This window comes from Alosa sapidissima, chromosome 13 (assembly GCF_018492685.1).
Source record: "Alosa sapidissima isolate fAloSap1 chromosome 13, fAloSap1.pri, whole genome shotgun sequence".
NCBI lineage: Eukaryota > Metazoa > Chordata > Actinopteri > Clupeiformes > Clupeidae > Alosa > Alosa sapidissima.
This window is the reverse complement of record NC_055969.1, coordinates 16,075,841-16,093,853: the sequence shown is the minus strand read 5'-3', so window position 1 is coordinate 16,093,853 and position 18,013 is coordinate 16,075,841. Positions and strand designations below refer to the sequence as shown.

Here is an 18,013-nt window from a genome sequence, read left to right as displayed (position 1 = left end):
AAAACGGTTGCACAAACACCCTTAAGTTTTCTCCTTAAGTTTTCCTTAACATTTTCCCTTAGTATTTAAGGGTTTGTCCTTGTGCCAAGTTTCATGCCAAGTTTCGTAGAATTTCATCCATGGGGGGGTCTTAAAAAAAATAGATTATGTGTACATTTAGTGACTGTACACTCATTGGCCTGTAGATGGCGGTGCACACATATACACATGCACACACACACAGGCACCCACATACTATCGGTATTAGAACGGCCGATACATAATTACAAATTCAGTAGGATTAAAAGAAAGCCAAAATAAATATTCATCATCATCATCATGGCTGCATTTCCAGAGACGTAATTTTGTTGGAAGTTAAACGTGGGTTGGAATAACAATGGACGCTTCCTACAAGGACTATAGTTTACCGCAGAGAACGTCTAATAAGGATAGGATGATGTTCACATGAAATGTAATTCCCATTTCTTCTTGAAGCCGAAATTCCAGCTTGGTAGTTGTAGTCTGTGAAATTAAAAAGCATGTGTGTGTGAAGTATCCAAACAATGACACCTTAATTTCATTATGGCTGCTTTAGCAACACACCTTAAGCTACTGTGTAGTGGGTCCCATTTAGAAGTGGCTACTTCATTCACGCTTTCCTTGACTCATGGAGCTGCGTGAATTTTATTACAACTTTTCGCCACGATATGGCAGTTTAAGTCCGCTTGATACTGTAAGGCGTAAGCCATTGGTTTCCAAAGGAGATTTTATTTGTGTCGCCAGCATAGCCTATTGACACTTTAGCCTACTGTACCTTATAAGCCTACCTGTAGCTTAGGGAAGCTAACAGCTTTCTATTAGGATCTAGTGTGTTAGTTACAGTTTTGTCATAACTCCCTGATGCATTTTTGCATTTAGAATAGCCAGAGCGTGAACAATATCGGGTGCCTATGGACTAGGCTGGGTGAACCCAGCCTGATCTGCCCGCTATTTATTTTTTGATTTCTTAAAAGATTGAGGTTGGTCTGATGAAAGCCAGACTAGCCATGGACCTCAGTTACACAATGCAAGGGAACATGAATCAGCCTATATTTGCACGAACAATAACGGACAACAGCTCTTCAACTTTGGCCCGTTAAAATGTGTATGAACAGTCTAGCGACGCATTTCATCAAGGCCCATTTGGACATGTCAGTTATTTGCACCACTAGATGTAAAACAGCATTTCGTTTCAGACTACTGTTACTTAATTTGTGCATTAACAATAACGTTTCAGACTACTGTTACTTCATTTGTGCATTGACAATAAAGTATTACATGAACTAAAGATGACTAAAATCTTATGTAGAAGAAGAAACATTCACAGAAAATCCATCCATCCAAGAATGACCTTTGTTTTTGATAGCTGTTGAAAACGGCACGGAACTGACAGAGATGTTTTTGTTTATAAATAAATAAATAAATAAATAAATAAATAACATTATGCTGATACCTTTTGCTTTTCCCAAATACAATGTAGCCTACAGGTGTAAGTGACCTTTCATCAATCCAGTTGCAATGGATGAACTGTGATGAACTGCCCTACTTGTGATTGTTTAGAGATGTTAAAGGTTTTATAACAATGCTACATCTTCTTTGGCTATTCTACAATCTATTCACCTTTTCAGCACCAGTAGGCTACTCTCTGTGCAGCCGCACACACACACTCAGGCATGCCAAACAAGCATACACAAAAGTTTCAAGAGTGGGGGATGGAGTAAAATATGGAGACAAATTGAAGTGTGATTTATTTTCGCGGAACGGATGTACAGGACTGAGCGGCGGTCATATTTTGTACCGCTATGCGGTACATCTAGTTTTGTAAGAAATCCCTTAAACTGTTGCACAAACGACCTTAGTAGTCGAACTAAGGGGAAAAACCTAAGGGACATCTGACTCTACCTTAACCATATTATTAACTGAATTGATGCTGATAAATGAAGTTTATTAACTACTTTTAACAATTCAAAATAAAACCTCTGTTAATACGCTTCCTCTGTCAAATAGGCAAATAGAAACATGCCGTATTGTTATTGTGTGGTTTATGTAGGCTAACGTTAACAATTCATGTGGATGTCTTGTTAGCCTATGAGCTTCGGCTCGGTTCGCTAGGCAAAACGTTGGTGCACTGATGACAGTCAGGATCATCTCCAACTTGCCAACTAGTATTGTTCAGTTCATGTATAACATGCTTTACTTGCTACCTGGATAATTTCCGCGAATATTATTAAGGTAAGATGAGTGATAAGATCATTAAGCTTTACTGTGTTCAGTGGGTTAACTAATGGCATCGCGGCAAAGGCAGTTAGCTGTAGGCTACAGCTGTTGAACAATCTCCGTGGAAACTATAGAATTTTCGTGCCGGAAAATCCCTTTCAGTGCAGTAAATCCCTTGACGTTTCTCCTTAACTAAGTAGTGTTAATTTTGTCACCTATTTTTAATTTAGTCTTAGTCTTAGTCTTGTGACAAAATGTCCTTTTTAGTCTTTGTCATATTTAGTCATTCAAATATCATTTTTGTTAGTCAAGTTTTAGTCAACTAAAAGTCTCGTCATTTTAGTCTAGTTTTAGTCAAAAGAAAACTAAAGCTATCTTAGTCTTAGTCAGTTTTAGTCAAAACATTTTAGTCTTTTTTTATAACAAATTATTTCTGATTACCATTTCAGTCAAATAGTGTTTCACACATCTCAATTTTCTAACAATATTTGGTGTCCACAGGGCTACTCGACTGTTATAATTACTCATTCTGATTTTTTTGTCAGTCAGTACATGCACAGGTAAGTCGAGCTACAGTAATAGCTCGGCTGGGATTTGGCCATAGACAGTAAAAGATTTGACTGGACCACTGTCATGATCTTCATAGACCAGTGTTTCACAAAGTGTGGTCCGGGGACCACTGGTGGTCCGCAAGCTATCCCAAGTGGTCCACGAGCAGACGTGGTAAAATATAATATAGATGAGTTGTTTGCAATATTGAACCAACTTGTATGTAAATTCAAACTGTTCTACAACACTGTCTATGTCAGATATGCCAGTTTAAATCATATGAATCCTCTGACACAATTAAACAAAGTGCAAAGACAATAAGCAAGGTGGTTCAGTGAGTATTGTGTAGGCTAATATAGTGCTAGGTCTATTTTTTTTTAGCTAGGTGGTCCGTGCGTTTCTTTTTTATTGATTAGTTAAGTGTTCCTTCATCTGAAAAAGTTTGAGAAACACTGTCTTGGACCCAAGTATGAATGTTTTACTCCGCCACGCTAGATGGCGATATGCGCCCAAACGCAACACAAACTCTCAATCTTAGCTAACTTGCTAGCGAACTTTCCATATTAGCTTACTTGCTAGCAAACTTTGCATCATCAGTGTAACTAGTTAAATAGTTGACATTACTTGCTGAAAATTTTCTTATGGACATTCTGGGGGATGTTAATTTGTATATAGAGAAGCTTCAACTTCTGGGTATGTAGCATTGTGGCATAAAGCATAACTCTGGCAGAAATCTCCGGTGTTCTTGTTCCATGTAGTTTTCTGCTGCAGCCACAGGGTTGCAGCAACAGCACGTAGACTAGCCTACAGGAAAGCTGCTGCGCATGAACCATGAACTCATTCGGAATATTTTGAAAAGGTAACAGCTATTCTGTCTTCTCATTTTGTAGACGAAAATGGAAGAGAAATTTTATCTTAGTTTTTATTTCATGCAAAACATTTTAGTCTCGTCTTTTTTCGTCAACAATAATGCATCTTAAGATAGTCTTAGTCAGTGTTTCAGGACATTAGTGCAGTCTCGTCATCGTCTCCTCTTAGTCATGGAAAAAAAGGTTGTTGACGAACATTTTTCCTCTCGTCTCGTCTGACGAAATTAACACTATAACTAAGGAAACATTTTAAGGTATTCTGTGCAACACCCTTAAGTAAATCCCTTACCTAAGGAGAAATTAAGTCTTAAGGGTCATACTTAAGGGAAAAAACTTAAGGTGCTTTGTGCAACCGGCCACTGGACCTCAAGACTGTATTAAGGAAAGCCCAAGGTACTTCCCTGCCTACGCACAACCCTCTGACATGGCCATTGACCTTCTGCCTGGTACGTTGTCCCCTAAGGGCTGTTTTCACTCCTTGTCTCCTCCTGAAACGGATGCTATGAATAAATACATAGAGGAATTGTTGGCTGCTGGCCTCATTCGACCCTCTTCCTCTCCTGCTGGTGCAGGGTTCTTCTTTGTGGGGAATAAGGATGGTTCCTTGCATCAATTATGGGCTTAAACAATATCACGGTGAAAAATCGCTACCCACTCCCTCTGATGTCCTCAGCTTTTGAGCTGTTGCAGGATACCTTCGCAGTGCTTACCACCTTGTCCGAATAAGGGGCGGAGGACAAGTGGAAGACCGCTTTCAACACCCCCTCAGGCCACTATGAGTATTTAGTAATGCCTTTTGGCCTCACCAACTGTCCTGCCATGTTCCAGTGCCTTATTAATGACGTGTTAAGGGATATGCTAAATAAGCTTGTTTTTGTTTACCTGGATGACATTTTGATTTTTCCCAGCATGTCAGTCATGTCCTGCAACATCCCCTAGGCAGAGTGCGAATTACCCCACCATAATTGGAGGGTACTGCTCCTTCACTTCTTCTATGACCATCATGGTCCACTACCATATCAATCCCCACCGTGATTGCCAAGTGCAACATGTGTTGTGCAACACACATACAAGGTCTAAACATGCGACAAACTGATAATCAGTAGGCTACAGAATATCTCATTGTTATTATATATCCAAAAGTAATGTATAAACAGAAACCAATTTTGGTAGTCAGTGTCAAATCAACACAATTACTTGGAGATATGTGAAACCTGCCATCTTTAATGTGATTAAGGAGCGTACTATGACTACAAGCCTACAAGAATCCGATAACCTGTTAAGAACAAGCTGGGTATCATCAACACCAGTATTCTACAAATGAGTCACATACACACATGCACAAACACATACACTTCTTCCAGAAATTGTATTTACGTTATATAGCACTGTATTTCTAGACCTGTCCAAATCTGACATAAGTATGTTATGTAGGCCTATGAGTATGTGTAAAAGGTGTATATTAATTGTATTGTAGGCCTATATGTATTATGATTGAAGTGCATTACTGAAAACTGTTAATTCAATGTATGAAGACGTGACATGAGCTATGAAGGAACAAAACACGTTAATAAATTAAGGTTATAAAATAACACATTTTCAACAAGCTAGACGTCTGCTAGCAACTTACATTTACCCATGCACGTCACTGTTTTTAATTTACAGCATATAAGGCATGATACGAGCTCCCTCCCATTGTGAGCGCACTGGACCAGCGGCATCTTTAGTAGCATCCCCCACCCCAACAATCAGTACAAATAAGCATCGTTATATACAACAATTCAGCATGATTTGGCCAAAACTGGGCCCCTTTGTGGTCGTGGTAGCCGTGGGCCCGGAGCGACCGCACCCCCGCTTCCTCCACTTGAGGCTAGCCTAGGCCACGGAGGGGAGTCTCCATTGTGTGTGTGTGACAGCGGGACAAGGAGAGGCTGTGTGAGTTTTATGCCGGTGCATGTAGCCTAACTAACGAAAGAAGACCATGTCTACGTGAAATTACAACAAAATAGAAACATAATAGCCTGTATGGTGGTCACAAAAGAGGGGGCACCGATTTTATTTGAGGGGGCACCACCCCCTTTTGCCCCCCCCCCAGCGCCGGGTCTAACTGGGACCCTCAGATGTTGGGGTGGGGGCAGTGCTTTCTCAGTGTTCTAAGGCAGATCAGGAGATTGCAGGAGTGGCGGCATTGGCTAGAGGGGGCAGCAGAGACCTTTTTAGTTTGGACAGATCACATGAATTTGAAATATTTCCGCTCAGCTAAGCATCTAAACCCTAGACAAGCTTGTTGGTATCTGTTTTTTCCCTGTTTCAACTAGTGTTGCACGGTGTGCCAATACTAGAAAGGTGTCATGGTGCCTTCACGCAAAAAAACGATTTCCGACGTTTTTAGATTTAATACTTTATTAAAATAGCGTTCTGTGTCTGTGTGGACTGCTCCCACTCTCCGTGCTCCTTGTACGCATCTAGGCAAGTGGGCGTGTCAGGCAGGCAGCGATGTGAAGAGAAGGCAAGCCAAAAGGTACACAGAGGCCCGTTTGTAAAATATGTTTCAAAGTCATTCAAAAGCAAGTAGGCTACGCATAGAACTTGGCTAAGCACCTCGCAGACATATCCCAACATTTTTAAAGAGCTCAAAGTACAACAGGTTAATGAATAGACAAAACACCACTACATGATTGGTGCCAAGTTCACCTCTTCAGTTTTAGTCTAGGTTTATAGCCTAAGTGAAACAAGTGTGGTTTTCTGGGATAAAGCGAACCTTCCTTCATCAGTGAATTTTGACGAGACATAACGACTGTGATAATAGTGTGCTAACATGATGAAAGCGCAATGTTCACGCTAGTATAACATTACGATAACTTGCAAACGATCTATTTAATATTCGGTCAGTACTACTGGTAATGTTTGTCATGGCATGTAGACTGCAATTTGCTCAATAATTATTGCCCAGATGTAGGATAGGCTAACCGAAATGCACTAATGAAAGACCACAGCATATAACAGGCTACCACCGAAGCGTGTTGAGTCCTAATAATAATAGTGGCTTATTATGTGGTAGCAAATAATGTTAAAGGAACCGTATGTAAGATTGTGGCCAAAACTGGTACTGCAATCACTTTCAAATTACTGTAGAGCGGTGTATCCCCTCCCCCTCCCCCCTGACAGGCAGAGCTGGCAACCCTGGATGCCGAAACACTACTGACTTTGTGATTAGTAGATAGTTGGAGGGTGGCGCATCAGGCCAAAACACAATATGACAACATCAACATCAGTTGAGGGCTGCAACTTCACTTTTTAAATGACAATATCCTGGCCGGACTACTGTTGTCAGTGATATAAGTATTTGAAATGAACATGATTTCTTAATGTCTAGCGATATATCAGGGCCATTTTATGATTAATTGAAATACATTTCTTACATATGGTTCCTTTAACTAGCAAAGAAATAGAAATAATGTAGAAATGCACACAGATATATTGCAACAGGAAATGGTGTAGGCCTATCTGACGAAGACCTGAGTGGTTGAAACGTTGTACTTGTACACTGGGAGCAAAGAAGACTATTTTCACTTTTTCACTTTGCAACTGCCTAGGGTAGCCTACATTACATGGCCTAAAGATTAGGCCCTGCTGCTGACCTTGATCTAGCCTACTTTGGCTATTTAAAGGTACTTACTTTATTGGCAAAGCACAACACAATGTAAATTAACTATAACAAACAATAAAGGACTTAATCACACACAAACTATTATTTCACTGACTATGAAAATAATAATTTCGTAGGAAGTTTAGAAGTTTAGAACCCAGAATTGACCTGCACACTACAAAAGTGCCCCAAACTCAACACAAAATTACTCAATACACTTGGAGGAGGTCTGCGTCCTTTCTTTTCCAGATATTTTAAAATTTCGTCATGGTATCATTTCAGTATCGAGATATTTATGGTAGGTATTGTATCAAAGTCATAATTTTGGTATTGTGACAACACTAATTTCAACTTCTGTCTGTCCTATCGACCAGGCTTCAAGAATGGAAAACCTGATGCCCTCTCTCGTCAGTTCCCGGACTCATTCCCTGCACCATCCTGTCCCCACAGTGCCTCATAGGTGCCGCCTTCTGGGATATTAAGACCATCGTCCTCACAGCCCAATCTGGTGAGTCAGGTCCTAACTGTAATTTCAGTCTGTATCTACATATTCACATGTCCTTATCATCATTATTTTGGTAACACTTTATAATAACTACACACAATTCATCATTTATTAAGCCTTTGTTACTTATTAGTTAATGGTTTGTTCATCATTAGTAATTTCTTGTTCATGCATAATTTATCATCAGTAAAGCATTTGTTCACACAATTATAAATGGTTTGTTCATAGTAAATAAGCCTATCCAAAAAATATGTTTGTAAGTACATGATTTATACTTAATAAGTAATGAAACAACCACTTATAATGAAATCATTTTGTTATTATAAACCAGTTGCAAACTATTACAAAATGCTTTGTTCATCATTTGTAAAGCATTGTTCCTATGGTAATTCTCATAAATAAAGTATTTGTACACACAGTAAATGGTTTGTTCATAGTAAATAAGCCTATATCTAAAATATGTTTATGAATTATTGTTAATACTTCATAAATTATGCAATATACACATGCACCAAAGATTAGTTAGGGTGAGGATACATATTTTATAAACCACTTCCTAGTACTATAATTCATGATTAACTCAGGGGTTACAAGTGGTTAGTTAATGATATTTTGTGAGCTTATCTAAAGTGAGGACTTTCTATGCCTTGCAACACATTTTCAAATGAGTTATAAAGATTACATTCATATTCATTCATTTAGCATACAGTACAAGCGACGTACACATGTCAATTAAATTGAAGGCCATTGACATAACAGTAAAAGCCGGGAATCGAACCCCCAACTTTTCAGGCTACTGCATGCTAGTCCAGCTCCTTATCCACTACACACTACCTTGGCCCAGATTGAAACCCCTACAACTATGCAAGAGTTTCTGTTTTCTTCTACTACACACTGTTATTAAACATCTGTAAACTATTATTAAATGCTGTATTCTTCATTTGTAAAGCATTATTCCTACATTAATTCTCATCTGTAAATCATGTTTACACACAGTTGGTTTGTTCATAGTAAACACGCACATTATATTTTTGAGGTAAATCGCGTTTTTTTATTTTTTATACGAGGCATCACTGCATGTCATGCGCCATCTCTAACGTCTTGCTCTGATAGCAGCACATCCAGATATAGTTAGCTAACATAAACACTGGATGTATAAACCAGAGGGGTGCACCACATAGGCGAGTGGACAGTGTTTGACAGCTTGCGTGAGCCCAAGTAGCTTACTTTAAAGCAATATCACGAGCTCCTGTCAAAATCTAGCAGTGGGCCTAACTACACACAAGCAAAAGGCTATGAAACAACATCAACAGTATACTGTACCTTACACAATATCCTTGCTAATGCGCTAACTGGCATTTATTTGAAATGTTATCAGCAAAATTGTAAGGTGAAAACTTTATTTCACGGTGTGTTTTAAACAACATAATGGCATTTGGCATGATATTAATCTTTCATGTGCATGAGGCCCACATAGCATCACAATGAATATAAAGATCATGTTAAAAGTTAGCTGGCAAAAACATAAATATGTAGGTTACATACCTGATGTCACTGAGCTGTCAGAGAGGCTGCTACAGAACCATCTCTGTAAGTTATCGCTAGTTAAACTCAGCTGACTGGTGTTAGCGCATAGCCATAGTTGCTGTTAAAATGCCTATAGCGCTTGGAATCTAAACACTTCAACACTGACATGTAGCCTAACATGTTCAAAACTATTGCGTGTTATGGGGGAAGACATGAAATTTCTTGAAGCATTTGGGAACACACTGAATTAACTGTTAGAATAGCTTGCTTGCAAATGCCGTTGTCCATGACTGGCAGTTCTATGGCAAGCGGTTTTAACATACCTTATGACAAACCGCCTACACTGGGTAAACTTGAAAGCAAAGCTTACTTGTGTGTGCATCCATGGCAAGCTGTTTTAACATTTAAATGTATTATGCGATATATCTATTATGAGATATTGATAGTAAATTGAATATAACAGTTCAATTCCATGTTCAAATTTGTCTTATCAATAAATTATTTATTTATTTTATTGTAAAAACAAAGTACCGGTTCAGGTACCGTTTCAGCACCGTTTTAAAAGTATTGATTTAGCACCGGTATCGGATAAAACCCAAACGATACCCAACCCTAATCCTGACTCCTACATAATAGGAGGGTAAATGGCTGAATATCAATGTCCCCCCTCAGGTCTAAGCCCTGAACCCTCAAAAAATGCTAATAACAGGAAAGGCACATCACCTGTGACATATTGTTAAATTGACAACACCAAAAATGTGTTGCCTGCCTTTGGGTAACCCTGTGTTTCATATCACAACATTATGAATTGTTGGTAATTCCTTTGGATAAAGTCTCCAGATTTAGACTTAAAGGAGAATTCCGGTGTGATATTGACCTAAAGTGTATTGAAACATGATACCGAGTGTGAACATATGTCTCATAGACCATCTCGGCTTGTCCCCTGCACTCCAAAATCTGGCACTAGTTAGCCGATGCTACCAACAGCTTTTTCAATAGTGGTGCTTCGGCATCGGGCTAGCCATGCAAATAAATCACTGTTTTACACCCATTTACGAGGCTCAATGTATCTCCACACTTCATTGGTAGACTTCCGAGGGCCCTGACATTTAAAACGAGACATTGAGAACTTTGAAAAAGCACTGGTAGTTTACTTACAAGACGATTTATACAGACAGTATCTTCACGAAGTTTAGCGTTTGCAGCCATCTTGAATTTAGTCACGAGCAACGAGTAAGAACGAACAGGTATGATAAGGGATCAGATTCCAAAAATAATTCAGTGGAAATGCATGGATTCCAGTTGCTGCTACTGGAAGAAACTGTAACAGTGTAACGTAGAGAGCAGAGTAGAGCTTAGATCGGACCCAAAAAATCCCGACCCTACTTGAGCCTGTGCACATTGTGCCCGAGGCCGACCCGGCCCGACACATTAACTGTAATTATGAGCCCGAGCCCGATTTAAACCCGACATTTTTTAAATATGTGGGCCATTATAACTGATGTTCTCAACTACAATTCCGAGTTGTTTGAGCTACAGAAATCCATTTAGAATTATATTAATGAATAATGCAACGGAGAATGAAGAATGTAAACTATGTTTGTTTATTCAGAATGGAATGGATCGCAAATGAATCCAAATGAAGAAATGTAAGCCACGTAAAAAGTAAAATGATGTCCCTGCAGCAAAACTCAATGCATTTCTCTGTGAGGGCTTGCCTTGCTCTCAGGTGTATGCTTGGAGAAGTGACAAAAGAGGACATTGAAGGCTGGCTATCATAATTTCTGCCATGGCAAGCCTGCTTCATGTTCATCTTAAAGTCTTCTTGCTGTCATAGGTGAACATCGTGCGCACTTAATGCACGCAACAAAGTATACCTGACAAATGCATACCTCCGACTTTTCTCCAAACTGCTCCAAGTTATTTCTCCTGTTTTCATTTTTTTCTTTACATCTTCAAGCTTCGAGTTGCACTTAGGCTACACAATACAGCACAGCAGGCCCTGTGTGATGCGTGAGCTACACAATACAGCACAGCAGGCCCGGTGTGATGCGTGAGCTACACAATACAGCACAGCAGGCCCGGTGTGATGCGTGAGCTACACAATACAGCACAGCAGGCCCTGTGTGATGCGTGCGAGTGGAGAAGCTGCGCATGACACGTGTTGCGCAGATGACATTACAAATTACATTTTGTAACTCTGAGTCTAACTTGTATAACTTTGTACACACTTGTTACTTAGGCCTACTCTGCTAAATATATAATATTTCTGACTATGGCATAGCTTTAGCTCCCCACCCAAGTAGGCTTATGATTAAAAAAAAAAAATGCTTGATCAAGGACCCGGCCCGGCCCGAGGATAGTGGCTGGAAATATCGGTCGGGTCAAGTTCGGGCTCGGTCTCGGGTCTCTTGCTCTAAGACTACAGGAGAAGCTCAGTCTCCTCTAAAATATCACGGAAAATTTCATAAAATATTACTGTATTGCATTAGCCTTCCAATTCCAACTAAAACAAGCTAAAAACGTGTTCAACTTCATGGTTAGTTTGTTCAGTAATAAAGTTTTGCCGGTCATTTATCGTGACTTTCCGTCCCTAATACATTGTGACGTTACAATTCATCAAAAGCCCCATAGACGCTCGGCACTGGACTTTCAGTGGGCTGATCTTTCAGTGGGCTGATCTGTCCAATAAACATCTAGCAGAAAAGCTAGATGTTTATTGGACAAACGCCCCAAAATCGTCATTTCCAGGGAAGCCCGGCGTCTCTAGGAGTGAATGGGGCAGTGGGATGGCCCAGACGCCAAGCTTCTGTATGATGATTGGAGGATCCGTCATAGTGGCTGGACTCTTTTTGATTGACAGCATATGTCGCGATCAGAGAGGAAGAGTTTCAAGTTCAGGGATGTCTTGCAGTGTTGGCAGGTAGAGAGACAAACTGCAGCCTAAATTCTTATATATTTGTGAAAAATACAGTCAGTTTCTATTTGTCTAAACACATAACCTACTGTAGATAAAACGTAAATATGGAGTTACTGTGTTTTTGTGACTTGCTTTTGTTTCAGTTGGGTATTTTAGCTAGGTTGTATCCAGCTAGCTCGCAACACTATATAACTGTGTAGCCTGGCTACATTATGCTAATGTTTACAGCAAGGCAGATGAGAATAGTCAGAGAAATAACTCTCAGCAAATAGCCTATTTAAACTCCCCCTGGCCTGTGAAAGGTTAAATCTGACAGCTGCAAGTCTACACCGCAATGTCTTAGCAACCATTCAGATGGGTAGGGCATCATTAACCCGGTCTGGCAATTCAAGAGTCAGTAGGGAGTCAGTCCCATAGTGAGATAACAAACAAATGCTTGAAAACCAACTTAAGGTTACTCAGGTAACACCAACTCTCTGATAACATGAGTCAAGTATCTCACCAGATAACCTGCCTTGCCGGTGGCGAAAAGAGGTTGGTTAGCTTTACTAAAGCAACAACGTTGCGTTGTAAGCTTATAAACCTCCTTCCGTACCTCCTTTACAACGCACACGCCAGTCGTCTAGCGAATGATGGCTGGCGTAATGGAATATGGCTTCTGAGGAACCTATGATGGGGCATCTCACTTATGCTATCAGTGAACTGGGGTTATGTGAGTAACCTTAAGATTCCCGCCATAGCCAGTCATAAGCCAGTTATAAGCCTGTGTATGACACAGATATGAGGCTTAAATCTCACACATTAATCACACTGTTAGGTCTACCTTGCGCATGGACCTAAAAGCCTTTGTTCTGTGGACTACACCGAGCACATCTCTTATCTTAATGATTTTGATTTATAAGCACGCATGATGCCCTGATCTAATGCGTTAATGTGGAATGGGTTTACATCAGACTGACAGAAACATAATTGGCAAAAAAAATGCTCACCTTTTGATGTAGTTCTCCACGTGAAGCATCTGCAGCCCCAGTGCTACCATGATGAAAACACAGATGAAGATGAAACAGAGAGAGCGACTAGCTGTTGGATCCACATAGCCCATTTTTGTCATCCTTCAGGGTTTGTTTTTCTGCAGCATTCCCGTGCACCTCTGTAAATTTACCATATACAAATTCATGAACAGATGTGTTTATATGTGTTTTCTTTTAGCCCTGATCTTCCTCTTCTTGTAATATTCTATCTAATGGCATTCATTAAGGATGAATATAAATTACAACCATAACTACAACTATAACTAGTGGGGCTACATGACCACCATATTCTCTGGTGTTTCAGTGACCCAGGAATTGTTGATCAAAAATTCAGGAATTGTTGTATGGGACATATATGCAAGACTGAACTACACTAAAGTCCTTGAAAGTCCCTCCACTTCGAGAGGTATTTTGAGACATTGTGAACCCTATTCATTGCTGTTAAAGGGACACCAGGCAAGCCTGATGCTTTTTCTCTACGAAACTCCCCCTCGCTCGGTCTGAAGCTCTTTTCCTTTTCTTTGCGTCTTCCGTCAAGGGTTTTCACTGCTTCTTCGCTGGCTCTGCCATTATACACACGTTTGCAACAATCTCTAGCGTTTCGTTAGCCTTCCTCTGTGCTGTAAACTGATCCTGCTTCGGTCGGCGGGTAGGATACACCGAACTTGCAAGTGGGATATTCTTCCTACAGGCAGTAGGGGCGGGCGAGAGAGCCTTCATTCGCCCCGTAATGAGTCATTTAACCATATACCGACTTACGAAGATGATTAATTAACACGAAAACGTTGCCTGGTGTCCCTTTAATGAGTCAACTTAGGCAATCTTTTATGGGAGGTGACTGCCATTGCATGGCTAGAAGAGGAGCCGGGAGCGTTCTGATTCTCGCCCTGGTCCGACTGGTCAGCCCCAGGCCAGTTGACGTTTGTGGCCGCCTTTGGAGAATGGCGAGCCCCCCGCTAAATAAGCTAGGGGTCTTTCCTCAATTTCAGTCGGCTTGCCAGTGTGTTCCCGTTGCACGTCTAAAATAAATAAATAAAAATAAATGAAAAATGATCAACCATAATGACTCGCAGCTCACCCGTCGCCCCAGCAGCGATGGTGGCCACTCGTCACTGCCGCAGCGCTGCGGCCTGCACACACCCGTCCCCAGGCTCGGTGGCAGTGGATGCCCCGCCTTGAGAGTGTCGGCCCAGAGTAAGCCCACAGCTGCCGTGTCTAACGAACGACATTGCAGAATGGCGGAAGTGCACAAGCTCACAATGTGTTCTCCGCACACTAGAGAACGGGATCGAGCTACAGTTCGCCCGCGCCCTGCCCATCTGCTGTAACTTTAGGTTTAGGCCTACTCATTAAAATCAACAGAGAGCCCACACTTAAAGACATGTCAAGATAGGCTACACAGTGCCGCTGCTGGCCATTTTGGTGAAAAGTTAACCTAAGTATTAGCCTGACGAGCCAGACCCACATTAAAATGTAGGGTCTGGGCACTCACCGTTCGCAGTACTTAGTCCGAGGGGCGGGATAATCGGTTGTCTTTCAAATTCCCTCTGCACGCAATAGGACAGCGCTGAGCCCCATGCGTTTTCCCACCAGCGGAGCTTGTTGGCTAGTTCAAACTTTTGCCAACTTAAAACAAGCTTAACTCGTGTCACACTGTTGGCAAACAGCAACATCCATCTTCTTTGTTTTCAAGTAGCAGGGAATTCAAGCCAAACCGTTGCAACTATGCCATCAATCATTATGTTAAGCCCGCCTAACGACTCTATACACGATTTGATTGGCCTGATAGAAGTTTAATTTTTTGAGCTCACAAGCCAACGGAGAGTTGCTAGACTAGCCCTGGAAGCAAATGTAATTTGCTGCTGCTAGGGTGCGTCTAGATTTCTAGGCTACCTAAGTATGTCATCGTATGGTCAACTCTAAAGATGTAATCTTCCTATTCCCAGGGATGGGTAGTATTTCTGATACATGTAATATGTATTTCAAATATAAAATAGTATTTTGTCATTTGTATTTTATTGGGTTGAAGAAAATGGCTCTGTATTTTGTATGAAAATACTTGTGTATTTTTGTATTGTAAAAATACTGCAAAATACTCTCTATGTGATGACGTCATAAAAGCACAAAATGATGCAAGGAGCCTCAAATTGGTGCTGACTTATAGCACTGCTATTTTAGCTCACAATCAGTTTGATCCAACAAACATTGGAATCTGGTCTGTCCGATTTGTTGTGTAGTTTGAGCAGTCTCACAACACACACACATATATATATATATATATATATATATATATATATATATATATATATATATATATATATACAGTATATAATGTAGATGTGAGTGGAGTGTGGGCACACTAAAAAAAGTAGATACTACACACAAGTGTAATGAATAATTGGTAATTAGGCAACAATGGTTTACGTTTATCGCAATCAGCTAATGTGAGAACAGCTGTGTTCAACGAAACTCATAGCATTTCAGTGACGGCTATTGCTGAAGCATCAGCTCTGGTGTGAAGTCGTACGCAAGTAAAGATGAGCAAGATTGGAGGTTCCGGTTCCGGCTGTGTATGGAGTAGATGCAAAAACTGAACAATCGGGTACAGGCTAAGGTTACTGATCATGACCAACGACTTACATGTATTGACTCTGCCATGGATGACTTTGATGAACGCATACGGGGGCTCGAATCAACCTGTGCTGCGCTTACAGACAGCAACGCCAAGTTGAGGGCTAAAACGGCTGACCTTGAATCACGTAGCCGCAGGAATAACATTAGAATAATCAGCCTACCTGAATCTATTGAGGGTGGACGTCCTACAACGTTTTTCTCCGAGCTCTTGCATACAGTCATAGGCGATGACATCCTGCCTTCTCCACCTGAGCTGGACCTCTGCCCATAGGTCTCTTGCACTCAAACCAAAGTCAAGTGAGAAACCCAGACCTGTCATCATCCGCTTTCACAACTACAAGGTGAAGGAGAAGGTGGTCCTTGAAGCCCGTAGGAGGAGGGGGAGCTGCGGTACAATGGTAGACCCATTGGGATCTATGAAGACTACAGTCCTGAGGTCCTGGAACAGCGCAGTCTTTACAAGGAGGTGATGGCTGAGCCAGAGCCATAGAGAGCCTATGGCTCTGGGCTGAGCTATATAAACAAGGGCTAGACTGAGGATCACAGCAAGGGATGGCAGTAATTGGCATGGCCATGGATTGGTCGGTTTTGACGTTTTCTTTTCTTTTTTTTCCCGTCGTGTGCTTATGTAACCTGCGTTGTGTTGAACCTGCGCGATTCAGCCATGCACATGCCCGGACTCGAACCCGCGAACAGCAGCACCTCGGATCGGGAGGCGAGCGCGCTAACAATTGAACCAATAGCCCAGGCTTCTGGCTCGCATGCCAGCAGCACTCTTGAGGCGTCGGGGAGTGAGGTTTACCAACGTTCTACAAGCACAGCTAAGATAGCTGGCATCCGTTACACTCACGGATGCTAGTAGCAATGGATAACGTTTCTAACACACAAACTTTATCCCCGTCAAATGTAACTGTGGAAATAGCATCTGATATCTTACGATCTAGGATTCTTCCTCGTTGTAATTATCATTGGCTAAGGTCAGCTCTAGATTAGGGATGTTCAAGGGTGCGGGAAGGGGGGTGCTGAGGGTGCTGCAGCACCCCCTGCTGGCAGGAGATAGATTTAAAAAAAATATTATATATATTTTTAAATAATTACTAATTCGCTGTCTGACATTATTTATATCTTTGTATGTGAAATGATGAGTCAAATAGCAAAAAAGGGTTATGGATAGGTTCGAATATAGGCTACTAAAAAGTAACAGTTATAGAGATCAACGTGAACGTGAGTCAGTTACTGTAAGAACCGTAGCGTGGTTTCATCTATGTCAGTGTTTCTCAAAGTGTGGTCCGGGGACCACTAGTGGTCCGCAAGCTATCCCAAGTGGTCCGCAAGCAGACAGGGTAAAATATAATATAGATGAGTTGTTTGCAATATTGAACCAACTTGTATGTAAATTCAAACAGTTCTGCAACATGCCTATGTATGCTACGCCAGTTTAAATCATATGAATCCTCTGACAATAAGCAAGGTGAGGCCTATTGTGTAATATACTGTTGAAGTACGTCTACTCTTCTTTTTTTTTTAGCTAGGTGGTCCGTGAGGTTTTTTTTCATTGGTTAAGTGGTCCTTGGTCTGAAAAAGTTTGAGAAACACTGATCTATGTGATAGCGATCAAGTGTGTAGGCCTATGGTTGATATAGGCCTACATATTCTATGCGATTTACACGTTCAAAAAAAAACATGGATAAGCTGAAAGAAACTTTAATTGTGTTTAAAGGCCTATTCACACCAAAAACGATAACAATAACTATAACCATAACGATAAAAGCGTTCACACTGAACAACTATAAACAAAGTCTCTTCTTGTGTTAATGAATGTGACGGTTAAAATTCAATGGGTTCTGATTGGCTGATCCCCAAGATATCGTTCTTCATGTCGTTATCGTTATAGTTTATGTGTGAACGTAGTCATTCATATTAACGAGAACGATGTTTATTTATAGCTATCGTTATCGTTCTTGGTGTGAATGGGCCTTTACAGTTTTGCAAAAATAATAAATGCATAGCTAGTGAAATCATTCACTATCTAGTCGCTAAGATAGAAATTATTAGGGCACATACTTGCTGTGGAGACGACACACTTTAGGCTAT

General features: G+C 40.9%; 1 protein-coding gene across 2 annotated transcripts in view; it reads right to left on the bottom strand.

Moving 5' to 3' along the window:
* Nucleotides 1-18,013, bottom strand: part of LOC121680371 (alpha-2,8-sialyltransferase 8E-like) — a 40,830-nt gene that overhangs the window by 10,115 nt on the left and 12,702 nt on the right. Inside the window, exon 2 of one of the 2 annotated variants that reach the window (XM_042059730.1) lies at nt 13,244-13,404. In XM_042059730.1, the coding sequence (XP_041915664.1) occupies nt 13,244-13,365 (122 nt within the window). In that variant the 5' untranslated portion in view covers nt 13,366-13,404. Of the gene's footprint in view, nt 1-9,352; nt 9,412-13,243; nt 13,405-18,013 lie in introns of those variants that run through there. The other variant, XM_042059731.1, reaches the window with a different exon arrangement.